Source organism: Dendrobates tinctorius, unplaced genomic scaffold, assembly GCF_039654945.1.
Source record: "Dendrobates tinctorius isolate UK_male_01 unplaced genomic scaffold, ASM3965494v1 ptg000388l, whole genome shotgun sequence".
In the NCBI taxonomy this organism is placed as follows: domain Eukaryota; kingdom Metazoa; phylum Chordata; class Amphibia; order Anura; family Dendrobatidae; genus Dendrobates; species Dendrobates tinctorius.
In genome coordinates this window covers 1,834,131-1,853,966 of record NW_027362054.1, presented here as the reverse complement: position 1 = coordinate 1,853,966, position 19,836 = coordinate 1,834,131, and the positions used below count along the sequence as shown (strand labels likewise).

At 46.9% G+C, this 19,836-nt stretch overlaps 1 protein-coding gene across 4 annotated transcripts in view; it reads right to left on the bottom strand.

The window, feature by feature from the left end:
- DRC2 (dynein regulatory complex subunit 2) overlaps positions 1-19,836 on the bottom strand; it is a 113,900-nt gene that overhangs the window by 34,090 nt on the left and 59,974 nt on the right. For all 4 annotated transcript variants that reach the window (XM_073563477.1, XM_073563475.1, XM_073563474.1 and 1 more), the window contains exon 4: positions 12,264-12,433. In XM_073563477.1, coding sequence (XP_073419578.1) covers positions 12,264-12,433 — 170 coding nt within the window. The remainder of the gene's footprint in view (positions 1-12,263; positions 12,434-19,836) is intronic.

Sequence of the window (19,836 nt, the reverse complement as noted above, 5' to 3'; positions counted from 1 at the left end):
CTCCAGACTGATGACAATTGGGCTCCTAGCTGATCCTCCTCCGGGACACCCCCGGAGTCACCCTGACGTAAGGTACAAAACTGAGGATGTTGACCGTACACACAAAAGAATGGAGACTCTCCTGATGACTCTTGGCGGTGATTATTTAATGCGAATTCGGCCAGAGGAAGGAAAGTAGACCACTCCTCCTGGTTGTCGGACACAAAGCATCGTAAATACTGTTCTAGATTTTGGTTCATGCGCTCAGTTTGTCCATTAGACTGTGGATGAAACGCCGATGAATGTGACAACTTGATCCCCAACCTAGAGCAAAAAGCTTTCCAAAACCTTGCCACAAATTGCGTACCCCTATCAGATACTATGTCAGACGGTACTCCGTGGAGTCTGACCACCTCCTTCACAAATACCTGAGCCAACGTCTTAGCATTGGGCAAAGAGGACAACGCCACAAAATGCGCCATCTTTGAAAAACGGTCAACCACCACCAGGATGACCGTGTTCCCTGCCGAGGCTGGCAAGTCAGTGATAAAATCCATGGAGATTTCTGTCCATGGCCTATTGGGTACCCCCAGAGGCTGTAGCGTGCCAGCAGGACGGGTTCGGGGTGACTTAGCCCTAGCGCACGTGATGCAAGCTGCCACGTACGAGACCACGTCCTGCCGGATTTTGGGCCACCAGAAACGACGCGATACCAGCTCTAAGGTGCCCTTCACCCCTGGGTGACCAGCCAGTACCGAATCGTGGTGTTCCTTCAACACCTTAGGCCGAAGATGCAGGGGTACAAATGATTTGTTGGCGGGAAGTCCTGGTGGTACCTCCTCTTGGGCCTCGGCAATCTCCGCCTCTACCTCAGTCGTGAGAGCCGAGACCACTACCCCTTTCTGGAGGATGGGTACCGGCTCTTCCCGAGGTTCTCCCCCCGGAAAACACCTAGACAAAGCATCCGCCTTGGTGTTTTTAGCCCCGGGACGGTACGTCACAAGAAAATTGAAACGAGTAAAAAACAATGCCCAGCGAGCCTGCCTAGGAGACAGACGCTTGGCCGACTCCAGGTAGAGCAGATTCTTATGGTCGGTGATAACTGTGACCTGGTGAGCCGCCCCCTCCAAGAAGTGTCGCCATTCCTCAAAAGCCAGTTTGATGGCCAACAACTCCCTGTTGCCGATATCATAATTCCGTTCGGCCGGCGACAGCTTCTTGGAGAAGTAGGCGCATGGATGCATCTCGCTCAAGGACGAGCCTTGAGACAGTACTGCCCCCACTCCCACCTCCGACGCATCAACCTCTACCACAAAAGGTTTAGACACGTCTGGTTGCACCAGAATGGGGGCTGAAGCAAAACTATTCTTCAGACGCTCAAATGCACGTATAGCCACCTCAGGCCAGTTCGCCAGATCGGCACCCTTCTTTGTCATGTCCGTGAGCGGTTTGGCGACAGTCGAAAAGTGTTTTATAAATTTCCTATAATAATTCGCAAACCCAAGGAACCGCTGGAGTGCTTTCAGACTCTCCGGCCTCTCCCATTGCAACACCGCTTGCACCTTAGCGGTGTCCATTTTAAAACCGGCTGCGGACACAATATATCCCAAAAAGGGCAACTCCTGGACAAAAAATAAACATTTTTCCAGCTTAGCATAGAGCTGGTTCTCCCGGAGCAACTGTAACACCTGCCTAACATGCTCCAAATGAGTGTCCCGATCGCTAGAATAAATGAGGATATCATCCAGGTATACAATCACAAATCTCCCCAGGACATGAGCAAATACATCATTAATAAAATGTTGGAAAACGGCAGGCGTGGTGGTCAACCCAAACGGCATAACCAGACTCTCAAAATGACCCTCAGGAGTGTTAAACGCCGTCTTACACTCATCCCCCTGACGGACCCTTATGAGGTTATACGCCCCCCTGAGGTCCAGCTTGGAAAACCATTTCGCCCCCGCTACCTGGTTGAACAAATCCGGGATCAATGGCATTGGGTAGGGATCACGGATAGTAATCTGGTTTAACTCTCGGAAATCCAGACACGGGCGTAACCCCCCATCTTTCTTCTTATTGAAGAAAAACCCCGCGGCTACAGGCGAGGACGAAGGCCGGATGTGACCTTTGCTCAGACTCTCCGCGATGTAGTCTTTCAGAGCTTGTCTCTCAGGACCAGAAATATTAAACATCCTGGCCTTAGGTAATTTGGCCCCGGGTTTTAACCTATTAGCACAGTCATAGGCTCTATGTGGAGGCAGTTCTGAGCAACCCTTCTCAGAGAAAACATCCGCGAAATCCTGCAAAGCCTCCGGCAGGCTGGGCGTCACGGCGGACACACATGTGGCCAAGCAATTGTCTTGGCAGAAACCACTCCATTGTACTATGTCCTGAGTTTTCCAATCAATTACCGGGTTGTGCCTGGACAGCCATGGAAAACCCAGGACCATTTGAGCTGGGAGATTACGGAGGACCCTACATGTAACCGACTCAGAATGTAGGACCCCAATGTGGAGTTTCACCTCTGCCACAAACTCAGTAATCTCCCCTTGAGGGAGGGGAACAGCATTAATGGTCACCACCTGTATGGGGTGAGGAAGTTTTTCGATCTTAAACCCGGCGGTGTGTGCAAACTCCTCATCTATGAGATTGGTGGCGGAACCGCTATCCACAAACACTGATATAGGTAGCTCTCTGCCGGCGATAATAACCTTGGCAGGGAGCATACATTGAGATACCATCATGGAGGATATGCATACGCTCAGTTGGGTCTCCTCCATACCCTCTGAGCTTAACAGTTTTCCGCCGGTGTGACCCTCTTAGGTAGTACCGGGCAAACGTTAACATAATGACCTCCTTTACCACAGTAGAAACATGCTCCGGGCTTCCGGAATCCCGGAGCGCGAGGCTGAACCTGTGCCACGCCAGCAATCTGCATAGGTTCAGGGGACTCATCTACTTCAACCACACCTGCACCTCTGTTTTCCCCCAGAGGTAGCGTCTCCTGTGCCCCCTGACGAATACGGCGATCAATACGTATCACCAAACTCATGGCAGACTCCAATGATGCCGGAGTCTCATACATCAGGAGGGCTTGTTTCACCCTCCCTGATACCCCATGAATAAACTGGCTCCGCAGTGCTGGGTCATTCCACTGTGTGTCTACAGCCCAGCGGCGAAATTCCGAACAATAGTCTTCTGCCAAGCGCTCCCCCTGGCGGAGGGCACGGATTTTAGATTCCGCTAGAGCCAGTCGGTCAGGGTCATCGTAAATGAGCCCGAGGGCAGAAAAAACATTATCGACCGAATGAAATGTAGCAGAGTCAGCTGGTAAGGAAAATGCCCATGCTTGGGGGTCACCACTCAGTAATGACAACACCAGCCCTACTCGCTGGGCCTCATTACCTGAGGATATTGGCCGCATGCGGAAGTATAATTTGCAGGCCTCCCGAAATACGACAAATTTGCTGCGATCGCCTGAAAATCGTTCTGGCAGCGGAAAGACTTCGGCTCTGCACCGATACCTGCAGATGCCGTTTGCACCTTTGCTACTACCAGGCCCTGCTGCTGAACTGCCCCTTTCAACTCGGAGACCTGTATGGACAGCGCCGCCAACTGGCGGGTTATGGAATCTAATGGATCCATGGACTCCTGAAAAAATGTGGGCCGATTATAATGTCACGGGGGCTTAGTTCAACTAAGGCTGAAATACCCGGGGCCCCTGTGGTGTCCCTTTTACTAGGGGAAACCCTGTCTGACCCTCAACCCAGGGTTTTTGCTGAAGGTGCAAATGCCTGAGCCTCCGACCTTTCCTTATCTCCTGCTCAGCCCTGCACTTAACCCTCCACCCTCCACCCAGTGAGGAGTCACACCACCAAAGCTCCCACACAAATAATGACAGACAGGGAGAACTTAAACTGCACTGCGCCGCACACACACAGGAATAAACAGTAATGTGAACAGGGCACAACTAAACACAAATATGGGAAGGAGAAAGGATAACGACGGATCATACGACACCAGATATGAATCTCTCTCTCTTGAACACCTCCACTCCAGACCGGAACCACTTGGTATGAAACACAAGCTATAATCGGCGACGCCCATATGCCAGTATGACTATTTAAAGACCGTGGGCGTGACTAACCTTCCAACCTGGTCTCCAGCAGGATTAACCCCCGAGAGCCTGAAGATCAAACCGGCGCCACTGAGGCTATAGTGGCTGGAGGTGGAACTACCTCTGCCTGCCGGATGCTGTGGTGTGAACAGCGTCCGACATGACACATGGTCGCTTAACCCCCCAAACCTGGTATGCATGGTCCTCTCACCCCCCAAACCTGGTATGCATGGTCCTCTCTCCCCCCTTTCCTGGTATGCATGGCCCCCTCACCCCCCTATCCTGGTATGCATGGCCTCCTCACCCCCCAAACCTGGTATGCATGGGTCCCCTCACCCCCCTATCCTGGTATGCATGGGTCCCCTCACTCCCCTATCCTGGTATCCATGGTCCCCTCACCCCCCAATCCTGGTATGCATGCTACCCCTCACCCCCCAATCCTAGTATGCATGGCCCTCTCACCCCCTATCCTGGTATGCATGGTCCAGTCACCCCCCTTTCCTGGTATGCATGGTCCTCTCACCCCCCTATCCTGGTATGCATGGCACTCTCACCCCCCTATCCTGGTATGCATGACCCTCTCACCCCCCTATCCTGGTATGCATGGTCACCTCACCCTCCTTTCCTGGTATGCATGGTCCCCACACCCCACAATCCTGGAATGCATGGTCTCTCTTTGTCCCTCGCCCCGCAGATGGGGTCCACTCTCCTGCCAGTTGGAGACCCCTGTAATTACATGTGTGCTGCTCTTCTGTTAAAATAAAAAATAGTTATATACTCACCTTCTGACGGCCCTCCTCTCCAAGCTCCCGGTATCTTCCTGTCCCAGTAATGCTTAGCGCGAAGGGCCAGAGATGACGTCACTCTCACGAGAGCGCAACGTCATCAGTGGTGTTTCGCAAAAAGCATTACTGGAACCGGAAGATGCCGGGCGCGTGGAGCGTGGAGTGGAGATCGGGGGCCATCGGAAAGTGAGTATATAACTATTTTTTATTTTAATTCTATTTTTTACATATTCAAATCCCCCGCCCCGCCGGCTGAGCCAATGAGCGGTGCCACGCGGGATTTGAATTCTCCGTCAAAGCCGCACAGCCAGGGGTGACTCAGCCAATGAGCGTGCCGCGCGCCTTGGCGGGCGATTTGAATGTTTGACTGGGTGATCCAATATGGCGATCGGCTCTGTCACAGCTTCCGGTCGCGGTGCATTGTGGAAGCGACACAAGCGCCGGAAGTGTGTGACAGAGTTTATTGGTAATTATATATTAGATATGTGTCTCTATGACATGTGTGTGTATATATATATATATATATATACACACACACACATATACACATTCACACATTCAATATTTGGTGACTTTTTTACCTCAGTATTTGTAAGTCAGAAAAGTATAATAGAAACAAGTCACCACTTCTGGATTTATCACCCACTCCTGGTTAGAAATACTGAGGTAAAAGGCTATGTGCACACGCTGCAGATTGGTCTGCGGATTTGCATCTGCGGAACCGCAGGTAAAATGACCTGCGGTTTTACCTGCGGATTGGCCTGCGGTTTGACACTTGGACAATGGAATAGGTGGCAAACCGCAGCAGAATCCGCAGAAAAGAAGTGACATGTCAATTGTTTCTGCGGATTCAAAACCGCAGCTTTTCCGCAGTTAAAAATCCGCAGCATGTGCACAGCAGATTGTAAATCACATAGACTTACATGCTACTGTACACTGTCTGCAGAACTGCTGCAGATCCGCAGCGGCCAAAACCGCAGCGGATCCGCAGCAAAAACCGCAGCGTGTGCACATAGCCAAATACTAACCAAATACTCAACCTGTTAACATGGCCTTAGTGCTATGAAGTGAGATAAATACTTCCACTTTTATATAGTCAAACGTTTCTTAAAGCAGTTGTCCACTACTTTTACATAATCGGCCGGGGTCCGACACCCGGCACGCCCAAGATTAGCTGTTATTGGTGACAGCAGCAGTGGCCAATGTCAGGAAGTGCTCACTTGCGGAGCTGCTCCGTCTTCTGGTAGTGGCCAGGGCCTGGTACTGCACATCCGCCTCCTATTCAAATCAATAGAAGGCAGATGTGCAGTACCACGCTGTGACCACTACAAGCAGCTGGAGCAGCTCGGCAAGTGAGTACTTCCTGCCAGCAGCCGCTGACACCGTTAACAGCTGATCGGCTGAGGTGCCGGGTGTCAGACCCCGGGGCGATGAGAGTGAAAAACCGCTTTAAGGCTGTGTGCCCACGTAGCGATTTTTAAGCGTTTTTGCCGCGATTTTCGGCGCAGCATTAGCATCGCGGAAAAAATCGCAGCATGCTCATTCTTTTGTGCGGAATCGCAAAGAATTGCCGCGATTCCGCACCCATAGGAATGCATGAGAATCGCTGACTTCCCGCATGTGGCTATGCCCACCATGCGGGAAGTTAAGCATCTCATGTGCGGTTGGTACCCACGGTGTGGAGGAGCGGAGACTGTCCTCCCGGCCCTGGGTACCATACCCCTGTAAAAAAAAGAATAAAAAATCGGGGTATATTTACCTTCCGACGTCCCGCGCTGCATTCCCGGCCTAAGCGTTCCCAGTAATGCCTTGCGGCAAGGTCCTGTGATGACGTGGTCTCGCGAGATCACTATAGCAACACGAGACTACATCATCACAGGTCTCGCAAGGCATTACTGGGAACGCTGAGGCCCGGGAATGCAGCGCGGGACGCCGGAAGGTAAATATACCCCGATTTTTTTTTTTTTTTTTAGCATTTTAACATTCTATCTTTTACTATTGATGCCGCATAGGCAGCCTCAATAGTAAAAACCTGGTCACACTTGTCAAACACTATGTTTGACGAGTGTGACCAACCTGTCAATCACTTTCCAAGCGATGCTTCAAATCGCTTGGAAAGTGCTTGAATATCGCACGCGAAAATCGCGGCAAAATCGCGATCATAATCGCGGTAAAATTGCGGTGAAAACCGCGCGATTTCTGGGAAGGAGTCCGGTTTTTAGTGTCCGGAATAAAACGCTATGTGGGCACATAGCCTAAGGCTATGTGCCCACGTAGCGATTCTGAAGCAGAATAAACCTGAGCAGAATCGCACACCCTGCTCCCAGGAAAACGCATTGGCATAACATGTGCGTTTTTCATTAAAAATCAATTGGATGCTTTTCTTGAGCGTTTCTGCAGCAGAATCGTTTGTCAAAAAGCGCTGCAGAAACGCTTAAAAAACGCTACGTGGGCACACAGCCTAAGGCCGGGATCACACACAGCGTAATACGGTCGAGTCTCGTAGGTTAAAACCAAGCTCTGGCGCCGGCACTCCGGAGCGGAGCGTGCAGCCGCACAGCAATACATGGAGCTGCACGCTCCGCTCCGGAGTGCCGGTGCCAGAGCTTGGTTTTAACCTGCGAGACTCGACCGTATCTCGCTGTAGTGTGACTCCGGCCTAAGTCTTAAAATGTAACTGTGAATAATTGAAGAAAGGGTGCACCAATGTCAATAATATCCACAAACAGAGTGCAATAACTAGCCTGTATAACAATGAAACCAAGAAAAAAGGAGAAGAAAGACTAGACTAATAATGGTATGCACCTCCATATATTAAAATATGAAAAAACTTTATTTCATCCTGGACATAATGTCATTATAATATCATCCTGTCATTATAACAATACAATTACATGGCGTATATCACAATAGACATGAAAAATACAGGCTATAAATAATGCGAGTGGCTAAAGGTATTTACGCACAGAAATATCCCTGAAGCCTCAAATAACAGTATCAAATATAAATCCCCCTTTTAGAAAAAAGCTCCCATAATAATTAAGACATGCATGTCCCCCTAAAGAAGTTTTTACCAATGTGCAAGACAAATTTGCCAAGAAGAATATGGCCAAGGAGCTAAATATCTGAAAGCTGTCGGATATAGTCACCGCAAAATCAACAAAAGCCTGACACAGACCCGGGGGGGCAACCAAGAGTCCCAATGGGGAAAGAGGAGGGTGGGAGAGAGACATTTGATATTGCTATTTGAGGCTATCAGGGATATTTGTGTGCGTAATTACCTTTAGCCTCTCGCATTATGTATAGCCTGTATTTTTCATGTCTATTGTGATATACGCCATGTAATTGTATTATTATAATGACACATGGATCCCTGTAATTATATGCTAGGGAGCCGTTATTTACCCATTGTATGGGCTTTATTGAAGGCTTTTTATAGTCGGGGGTGTTGGGTATTGTTTTTAGTCTATTATGTCCAGGATGAAGTAAAGGTTTTTTCATATTTTAACATATGGAGGTGCATACCATTATTAGTGTTGTCTTTCTTCTCCTTTTTTCTTTGTTAAAATGTAACTGCAAGCTTAACTATAGAGCACTGCGGAATACGTTGGCGCTATATAAAACTAAAGATTATTATTATTATTAATATTCCTTTTTTTATTTTTCTTCTAATGGAATAATGCAATACCCACTTTAAGAACTGCAGTTGTCATCTGTAGTGCCTATAATAACCTAAAGCAAGACCCAATTTTGCTCTACACCATATCATGAATCTGTCCCATCGTCTGACCCAATGGGAAATTTTGATAGGATAATAGATGCTTCAAATATAGGACTGAAGTCATTAAATAGCCACTGTAATAAAATGACATTAAACGCTTCTTGAGTTTCACCTTTTGCAATAATCACAAAGTTTTATATTAAGACCAAATCCATCTTAGATTTTTCATATCTGGCTGGTGAACATAAACACTTTTCAGCTCCTTGAACCTGAAATATCCTAATAAGGGTAAGTTCACACAGGACTTTCTTTCTGCTTTTTTTTTCTGCAGCAAAACCTGATCATCTTGGCAGGAAAGAAGATGCGGCAAAAACGCAGGTTTAGGTGAGTTTTGATGCGTTTTTGGTGCGTTTTTTAATGTCTCTTTGTCCATGCTAATGTCCATGACTTTTCTGCTGCAAATAATGACACCTGCGTTTTTTGGTGCGTTTTTTCAACACCCATTCAAGTCAATGGGTGAAAAACGCTGAAAAAACGCAGTAAAAACGCTGAAAGAAGTGACATGCGCTATGTCCAAAAAAACGCAGCAAACCACAAAATCCTGATCACACAAAAAAACAATGTGTGTGCATGAGATTTCTAAAATCTCATAGGCTTTGCTGGTAATCGAAAAAGCAGCTGAAAATTAGCATTAAAAAAACATGAAAAAAAAGCAGCGAAAAAGTCCTGTGTGAACTTACCCTAAGGGTATGTGCACACGCTGCGGATTCTGCTGCGTTTCCGCAGCGGTTTTGGCCGCTGTGGATTCGCAGCAGTTTTAGCTGCGGTGTACAGTACCATTCAAATGAATGGTAAAAAAAAAACGCTGTGTAGACGGTGCGGAAAAATCCGCGCGGATTTGCTGCGGTTTTGAAACCACAGAAAGAAGTGACATGTCAATTCTTTCTGCGGAATCCGCAGCGGGTTCCTATCTCCACCATTGTGGAGATGGTGAATCCGCAGGACCAAACCGCAGGCAAAACCGCAGATAATCCGCAGGTCTTTTGACCTGCGGTTTATCTGCGTTTTTTTTTGCAAAATTCGTGCGGATTAATCCGCAGCGGATTCCGCAGCGTCTGCACACACCCTAATACTTCTCCCCATCTATGAAAAGCAGCTGCAAAACACTGCCTCACCACTAGGTGTCAGCACATACCCAGAATATATATATTAACTATACATATCTAAAAATCAATCAAGGAGGTCCAAGTATATTAATGGTTTCGGAAAATGTTAAAGTTTGAAGATCAGAAATGACTGTAATGGTCAGATAGAGGACGTGCACGTGCAGTGCATTACCTAGCTGGACTTCCTGAAAGAATCGATATTGCAGGACAATCTTCAGCACATCTTTGCTTATAATGCCTAAACTCACATTATAAAGGAACTGAGCCCATTAATAATGGTTCTATATAACTCTAATATATCAGCAGTATACGGAGGATGTAAAGGTGCAGCACCTACCTCACTTACCGATCCCCCACAACTCCACCACGGCACAGACTGGCAGAAGTGGTGGTGCCAATCAATGCTAGGAGAAGCAAGGGAAATAGGGAGGGGGACAACTCTTTTAACCCCTCAAAGATGCGCCCAATTCTCATTTTTGTGATTTCATTTTTTTTCTCCCAATAGCCATAACTTTTTTTTTTTTTTGCGAGACACATCGTAGTTTTGAATGACACCATTCACTTTATCATATAATGTGCTGCAAAATGGAGAAAAAAAAAACACACCGCAATTCCGCTGCAACTGATTGTTCTTATGACATTCATTTTGCAATAAAAATCACCAACAACATAAATCACCCGAACAACCTAATAGATGAAGAAAATGTGGAACATAGAGGCTTTAAAAAAAAAAAAAAAGTGGTAAGCCTTGTAAAAAGTTTTGGTTCATGATGAAATTTTTCAAGACCCCAAACATTTTTTTTTTTTTTAACTTTTCTGCCGATGGATCTGTATGAGGGCTTGTTCTTCGTGCACCGAGCTGTAGTTTTCAATAATTCCACTTTGGGATACATACAATTTTCAGCACTTTTATTGCATTTTTGTTGGAGGTGCAGCACCAAAAAACAGCAATTTTGGATTTTTGATTTACTTTTTCCGTTACGCGAGATTGGCAATTGCATATATTTTCATAGACTGAACTTTTGCAATATTGAATATGTTTATTTTTGTATTTCTTTATTTTAAGTAGAGAAAAGGGAGTGATTTTAAAAAAATCTTTTTTTCACTCTATGTTTTATTTTTTAGCACCTATTTGATCGCTTGTGTTACACGTTGCAATATATTGACTTCGGGTGGGCTTTTCAAGAGTAACTGCATTGTGTGCAGGTTCATTTGTCGCACCCGGGCCCTGGAGACTACAGGGGCCCAAAAATTCCCTTTGGCTATATGAGCAGACCTATGATAGATGGGACTCGGTGTAGAGATTTTGCATTAGAGCCCAATTTACTCCAATCCTGTAGTCTACAATGCTATTCTTGCTGCAAAATACACCAATACAATGAAAACGTTTTGTCAGAGCTAAATACCCGAAAGTATGGAAAACAAAGCAGCTTTGTATATAAAGCGACACTCCAACGAGAGACAAAAAAAGTGACAAAAATGCATTTATAACAACACACTCAAAAATGCAATGGAAAAACGCAAGAATGCAGAAAATCTGCAACATGAAAAGCTCACAAAACACTTATACGAACGTAGCCTGAAATTCAATGGGCCCCACGGTTGCCCTGTTTGTATGCTTTCCCCGTGTTTGCGTGGGTTTCCTCCAAGTACTCTTTCTCCCCCACACTCCAAAGACACAATAATGGGGAATTTAAATCGTGAGCCCCAATGGGGATGTCGATGATTATGTCTATAAAGCGAGTAAAAAAAAATCCATCAGTGTTGGTTGGATTCAAGAAACAGTGGATCAGCCACAAAGGACATTGCCAGGTATAAATAACAGCGTGCGGACTAGTGATGAGCGAGTATACTCGTTGCTTGGGTTTTCCCGACTCGGGTGTCCTCCGAGTATTTTTGCGTGCTCGGAGATTTAGTTTTTGTCATCTCAGCTGCTTGATTTGTGACTGCTAGACAGCCTAAATACATGTGTGGAATGCCTGTTTGTTAGGGAATTCCCAAATGTATTCAGGTTTTCTAGCAGTCGCAAATCATGCAGCTGAGACAAAAAAATCCAAATCTCCGAGCACGCCAAAATACTCGGAGGACATCGGAGCATGCTCGGGAGAATCCGAGCAACGAGTATACTCACTCATCACTGGTGCGGATTACTGGGAGGAAAGCTCTCCATCGGTCTCCAGGTAGACATATAATCAGCTTCCTGTCTAAAAGACTCTTTCCCATAGTCTGGACTAATCTTTAATGTGCACTCTTCATTCCTGCAGGTCACTGGGAGACACTCTCCCAGGACAAAATAGAGATTCTCTGGAGAAACTGGATCTTTTACATTTTGTAAATCTTTGTAGATGTAATGAGACAAAATAAATATCATTAATAAATCAGACAGACACAACATCACCCTACAATAGCAATGGCGTGTAATGAAGAGCTTCCTCAGGATGTCAGTGCTTCTGCAGTTCCTGTTACCCATGGAACGTTGCAGTGGATACTCTCACCTCTCAGTATCGAACTCTCTCTGGATGGACTCCAGCTCCTGCCGATACTCCTCCTGCAGAAGGTCCAGGCGCTCCCGCTGCAGCTCCAATAACTGGTCAATGTTCTGGAGGTGACTGCGCAGAGCATGTGCGTACTGCTCCTCCGCCTCATCTATGTCTTTTATTAGAGACTGGAAGAACAGTTAGAAATTCATGAGATTCCCATATTTATATACAGTAAAGACACTAAGATCAGCCCCTGCTCTGAGTAGGTCAGTGCAACCAGGTCTATATCATAGACAGATAGGCAAATTAAAAGGGTTTTAAGTATTATACCTGATACTGGACAGATACCTGGTCATGCTGGTTTCACACATACGTGTTTCATGTCCCAAATCTGTTGCGTGATGCACAGACTGTCATCAGGTCTGTAGACCTGAACTAGACAGTCCCGGGGGCATGTATGAGACTGATACTTTCGGGTCAGAAGACTCACTGCCAGTCCACGCATCGTGGTCACAGTACAGACACAGATGTGAGAAACAAGGCTTCGCTAGCTGTTGGCCAAGTCAACAGCCATTTCTCATGGCCTCCCCATACCACGACCGGGCATGATTGTCTTCTTTACGTGTGTCTAAGGGCATGCGCACACATTAAGTATTTGGCGCAGAGATTCCTGCACCATTTCTGAACCTCCCGGCAGGAAAACCGCTGCATAAAATAAAATAGGCAGGGTTTTGATTCATTTTTGGTGCAGATTTTTCCCTACTCATTAGTATGGGTGAAATCTGCAACAAAAAAGCTGAAAGAATTGATATCTGCAAGTCACAAATAACTAATGTGTGCGTGAGACTTCAGGATTCTCATTCACTTTACTGGTACTAAGAAGACCTTTAGGTTTTGTGACAAATCAGCACAGAAAGAAAAGGACAAATCTACAATATGTGCACAGGCCCTAAACTTTGAGGCTTCCTTCTATTTTGTAGGTCCTAAATACCCTGCAGCTCTCATTCACCTAGATCACACTGATCGATGGAAAGACTGCACAGTTTAGGAGGCAGAAGCGCTCACCTCCTGCCTGAGTGCGGGCATAGACTACAGCTCAATAGAAAATTCTATGGCTTCGATTTATCAAAGTGTTTAAGACAGAATTCTGGCATAAAACACTTTGAAGAGTCACAAAATTTCTGTGCAATGCAAAGTTGGGCAAAAAAAAATTGTGGCTTTTAGCGTTTTCACTTTCAGCCAGTACCGACAAAGAGCAGAGCTGTGGAAAAGAGGGATTTTCTGATACTCGCCGTAAAATCTCTTTCTTGGAGCCTTCATTGGGGGACACAGATAACCATGGGTGTATGCTGCTGCTGCTGCTAGGAGGCTGACAATATGCAAAAAAGGAAAAGTAGCTCCTCCCCGGCAGTATACACCCACCGACAGGCACCAAGTACCTCAGTTGGTGAAAAAAGCAGTAGGAGAAGCAACAAGAACTCACAAAATATGTACCATCCCAACAAGAGGCTCGTAGGCCCAACACGGTACAACTTAACAAAAAAGGAGTATGCTGTGTCCCCCAATGAAGGCTCCAAGAAAGATTTTACAGTGAACTCCAGAAATTCCCTCTTTCTTTATCGCTTCATTGGGGGACACAGATAACCATGGTATGTCCAAAAGCAGTCCCAAGGGAGGGTAAATAAAATTAGGCAACATGAAGAAAAGTCAAATGACGGCAAACATATTAGATTACCGCATGGGGATATTCCCAAGGTCTCTGTACGCGTTTCGAGCACAAGTGCTCTTGACTCTGAGTCTAAGAGCACTTGTGCTCGAAACTCGTACAGAGACCTTGGGAATATCCCCATGCGGTAATCTAATATGTTTGCCGTCATTTGATCACAAGCAGCCATGAATCTGTTTTTATCCATGATTCAATAAAAGTTTCTGGATTTTATCTCCTGGAGCTGGACTTGTCTTTTCTTCTTTGGACTGCTACATACGTCTTGGCAGAGACGTGTCCATGCTCGGAGCTTTCAATCAGTTCTTATGAACTTACTAAAGGTGAGCTGAAATTCATCCTTCTCACAACATGAAGAAAGGACTTAGGTCGGCCGGTGTGCTACCGCCACCTGCAGAACCTTCCTACCTAAGCCTGCATCGGATGAGGCCTGGGTATGAACCCTGTAGAACCTCGCAAATGTGTGCAAGGTCGACCAAGTTGAGGCCTTGCAAATCTGTAATGCTGAAGCATGGTGACGGACAGCCCAAGAAGCCCCTACAGCCCGGGTGGAGTGGGCTCTCACTCGCGGAGGGGGCCGTTTCTCCTGAACGCGGTAAGCTTCCAGTATCGCAGAACGAATCCAAAGAGCGATTGTGGATTTGGAAGCTGGGAGCCCCTTCCGGCGACCTTCAGAGATGACAAGCAGGGAATCGGATTGACGAAGAGAGGCTGTCCTAGAAAGGTAGACTTGAATGGCTCTGACCACATCCAGCTTGAGGAGAGACTTCTCCAGCGGGTGAACAGGTGAAAGGCAAAAGGAGGGAAAGACGATGTCCTCATTGATGTGGAAAGCAGAAACCACTTTGGGAAGGAACGAGGGAACGGTTCTGAGACCTACCTTATCTTGATGAAGAATCAAGTACGGGGAATGACAGGATAAGGCCGCTAACTCAGAGACTCTCCTAATGGATGTAATAGCAAATAGGAAGGTCACCTTCCATGAAAGGAGGAAAAGTGGAATATCCTGAATGGGTTCGAAAGGCGCACATTGGAAAGCGCCAAGGATGAGATTAAGATCCCATGGATCTGTCGGAGGATGGTAGGGAGGGGCCAAGTGGGCAACTCTCTGGAGAAAAGTCTTAACCTGTGGCATGGAGGCCAGATCCCTCTGGAAAAGGATCAACAGAGCCAAGACCTGGCCCTTTAGGGTACTGAGGGATAGGCCTGAGTCTAGGCCTAATTGAAGGAAACCAAGGATGGATGGAAGGGAGAAAGACATTGGAAACACACTGTTATCGTTGCACCATCGGAAAAAGACTTTCCAGTACCTATGGTAAATGTGGGAGGAGGCTAGTTTTCTAGCTCTGATCATGGTCTGAATGACCTGGTGGGAAAAACCCGATTCCCTCAGAACCGCGGGCTCAACGGCCATGCCGTTAAACTCAGAGACCGAGAACTCTGGTCATAGAGCGGGCCCTGCGATAGAAGATCTGGATGGTCTGGAAGCCTCCAGGGGACGTCCGAGAGCATGTTCACCAGCTCCGCATACCAAGGACGTCTTGGCCAGTCTGGAGCTATCAGGATTACTGGAATGCCTTCTATCTTTTTTACCACCCTTGGGATCAAGGCAAGAGGTGGAAACAGGTAAGGGAGCCGAAACTGGGACCACGGAATCACCAGTGCGTCGCAACCGATGGCCAGAGGGTCCCGGGACCTGGCTACGAACCGGGGAACCTTGTGGTTCACCCGAGACGCCATGAGGTCGACGTCCGGAGTGCCCCAATGCTGACAGATCTGACTGAAGATCGTGGGTTGGAGAGACCACTCGCCTGATGCTAGGCCTTGGAGGCTCAGAAAATCGGCTGCCCAATTTTCCACCCCCGGGATGTGAACGGCTGAGATGGCCGGAAGGTAACGTTCTGCCCAATGCAGGATCTTTGCCACTTCTGCCATTACCTGTTTGCTGCAAGTACTGCCCTGGTGGTTTATGTACGCCACAGCCGTGGCATTGTCTGATTGAATGCGGCCTGTTTTGTCTGCAAGGAGAGACTGCCAGCGGAGGAGGGCAAGGAAGATTGCCCTGATTTCCAGAAGGTTGATAGGGAGAAGGACCTTCTGGGCATTCCGATGGAAAACCGCTCCCCACTTGAGAAGACTGGTGTCGGAAGTGATGACCTGCCACTGAAAAGGGAGAAAGGACCTCCCTTGCAGGACTGAGGAAGGCAGCGTCCACCAGGTAAGAGATTGCCTCACATTGAGAGGCAGAAGTACGGTGTGGTCTAGAGAAACTGAAGTCTTGTCCCAGACAGAGAGGACAGACTGCTGAAGAGGATGAGTGTGGAACAGGGCAAAGGGGACGGCTTTCATGGAGGATATCATCTTGCCTAGGACCCTCATGCAGGACCGAAGGGAAATGGAGACTGGCCGCTTCAGGGATCGGATTCCCTTCGAGAGAGCAGAAACCTTGTCCCTCGGAAGGAACACCCGGGCCAGGTTCGTGTCGAACTCCATGCCCAGGAAAACTAGTCACTGAGTAGGGTACAGAGTGGACTTCTCTCTGTTGATTATCCAGCCAAGGCAGGTTAGAGTGTTCAGAGTAACCTGAAGACTCTGAACGCAGTCTAGGTGGGACGAGCCTTTGATCAACAGATCGTCCAGGTAAGGGATTATAAGAATCCCCCTTGAGCAAAGGATGGCCATGACGGCTGCCATGACCTTCGTGAAGACCCTGCGAGCCGACGCTAGGCCGAATGGGAGAGCCGTGAATTGGTAGTGATCCTCCTGGATTGCAAATCGAAGGAACCTCCGATGCTGCACACAAACAGGGATGTGGAGATAAGCATCCTGAATGTCTACGGAACAGAGGTATTCCCCCGACTCCATGGAGGCGATCACCGAGCGTAGGGACTCCATCCTGAAGTGGCGGATCTGAACGTGGCGATTCAATAGTTTGAGGTCCAAGATTGGGAGGAGCGAGCCGTCTTTTTTGAGACTACGAAGAGATTCGAGTAGAACCCTGAAAACCATTCGTTTGGGGGAACGGGTACAACTACTCCAGAGGATAAGAGGGAAGAGATAGCCTGGAGGAACCCTGGAGCCTGAGACGGCTGTTTTGGTGGGCGAGACAGAAAGAAGCGTCTCTCTGGGACGGAAGAAAATTCGATTTTGTACCCGGAAGTAATAATTTCACTGACCCAGGCGTCGTCGACCACCGACAGCCACGCGTCCCTTAAGAAGCCTGCCTCCCACCCTGGAAAAACTTCCAGGTGGGGGTGACGCGTCACTTGGAAGAGAATCTATTGGAGCGGGACCCTGAGGGCTTGGCGGGTCGGCCCTTTGGTTACCAGTGGGGCGAGGGTTTAAACAATGGTTTTAAACGATGGTTTTCTCCGTTCTCCCGAGGTAGAGGGACGGTCCTGCTGTGAGGAACCTTCCGAAGAAGGGAAGTGTCGAAAGGACCTAAACGGCCGAGGAGCTTTCCTGTTGAAAAAGCTTTTGGGTCTAGACTGAGGAAGAGAGGTGCTTTCACCCCCAGTTGCGTCAGAAATGATCTGGTCCAGCCTGGCTCCAAAGAGCCTGGAACCCTGAAAGGCTAGATTGGTGAGCGACTTCTTAGAGGTGGTGTCTGCAGAAGGTATTTGCCAGCATGATCAATTTGGTCCGCTAACTCTGCTAGCTCATCTTGAGGAGCTGACGCTCAGATGCCCTTGCGAAGAATCTTGGCCCAGGCTGAGATGGCTTTCGCCACCCAGGTGGAGGCTAAACTGAGAAAGAGAGAAGCGCCAGTTGATTCGATCTGCCTGTCTGTCGAATCTTCAAGTGACGCACCGTCCGGTAGGGATAGAACCGTCATGGTAGACAGACAAGAAACCGGCGGATCCACCTTTGGGGACTCGGCCCACTTTGTGAGAAGGTCCGAGTTAAAGGGATATAGCACGTCTAGATGCTTTCGTCCTGAAAAACGCTTTTCTGGATGTTCCTAATGTTTGGTTAAGGTAGCCTCAAGCTCTTTGTGATTGGGAAAGGTTTGGGAGGGAGGTCTTGCTCGGTTAAATGAGACAGAGGAGTCTTGTGGGGGCATCTCATCCTTCTTTCATAGAATCGTAGTGTTGGAAGGGACCTCCTGGGTCATCTGGTCCAACCCCCTGCTCAAAGCAGGATTCGCTAAATTATCCCAGACAGATATCTGTCCAGCCTCTGTTTGAAGACTTCTATTGAAGGAGAACTCACCACCTCTCATGGCAGCCTGTTCCACTCATTAATCACTCTAACTGTCAAAAAGTTTCTTCTAATATCTAATCTGTGTCTCCTCCTATTCAGTTTCATCCCATTGCTTCTAGTCTTTCCTTGTGCAAATGAGAATAAAGATGATCCTTCTGCAATGTGACAGCCCTTGGGATATTTGTAGACAGTTATTAAGTCTCCTCTCAGTCTTCTCTTTTGCAAGCTAAACATTCCCAAATCCTGCAACCTTTCCTCATAAGACAGGATTTGCAGACCGGTCACCATTCTGGTCGCTCTTTTCTGAACTTGCTCCAGTTTGTTGATGTCTTTTTTAAAATGTGGGGCCCAAAACTGGACACAGTATTCCAGATGAGGTCTGACCAAAGAGGAGTAGAGGGCAATAATGACTTCACGTGATCTAGACTGTATACTTCTGTTAATACATACTAGAATTGCATTTGCCTTTTTTGCTGCTGCATCACACCGTTGGCTCATATTCAGTCTGTGATCTATTAGTATACCCAAGTCTTTTTCACATGTGCTGTTGCTTAGCCCTATTCCTCCCATTCTGTATATGCTTTTTTCATTTTTATTGCCCAGATGTAGTACTTTGCATTTTTCTATGTTAAAAACCATTCTGTTAGTAGCTGCCCACTGCTCCAGTTTATTTATATCTTTTTGAAACTTCTCTCTCTCTTCTCTAGTATTAGCTATCCCTCCTAGCTTTGTGTCATCAGCAAATTTAATCAGTTTACCCTCAATTCCTTCATCTAAATCATTGATAAATATGTTGAACAATACAGGGCCAGGACAGAGCCCTGTGGTACCCCACTTGAGACATTCTTCCAATTGGATGTGCAGCCATTTACGACCACTCTTTGGGTCCGATGACTAAGCCAGTTATGAATCCAGCTAACAGTTGCCTTGTCCATTCCATACTTAGTCATTTTTTCAATAAGGATTGTGTGAGATACTTTGTCAAATGCTTTGCTGAAGTCAAGATATACTATATCTACAGCATTTCCCTGATCCACCCAATCAGTGATTCCGTCATAGAAGGAAATTAAGTTAGTCTGACATGACTTATTAGTTACAAACCCATGCTGACTCTGTTTAATCACTTCATTCTTATCCAGGTACTGACATACATGTTGTTTAATAATTTGTTCAAAGATCTTTCCTGGTATAGAAGTCAGACTCACCGGCCAATAGTTGCCTGGGTCCACCTTCTTCCCCTTTTTGAAGATAGGAACATTTGCTCTTCTCCAGTCTTCTGGGACTTCTCCTGTTCTCCACGAATTTTCGAAGATTATGGAGAGCAGTTCAAAAATTTCTTCTGCTATCTCCTTCAATACTCTGGGGTGTAATTCATCTGGATCTGGAGACTTGAATTCATTTAGGTTAGCTAAGTGTTTCCTCGCTATATTTCTGTTTATAGATATCCTGGATTCTTCTATTCCCTTAATAGGACAGTGAGGAATAGTTGATGTTACATTTCCTTTCTAAGAGAAAACAGATGCAAAATAGGAATTTAAAAGTTCGGCCTTCTCAACATCCTGTCTTACCATTTCATCATTTTCATCCTGTAAAAATCCTACAGCATCTTTGACTTTTCTTTTACTTTTGACATATCCCTAAAATCCTTTATTATTGCTTTTG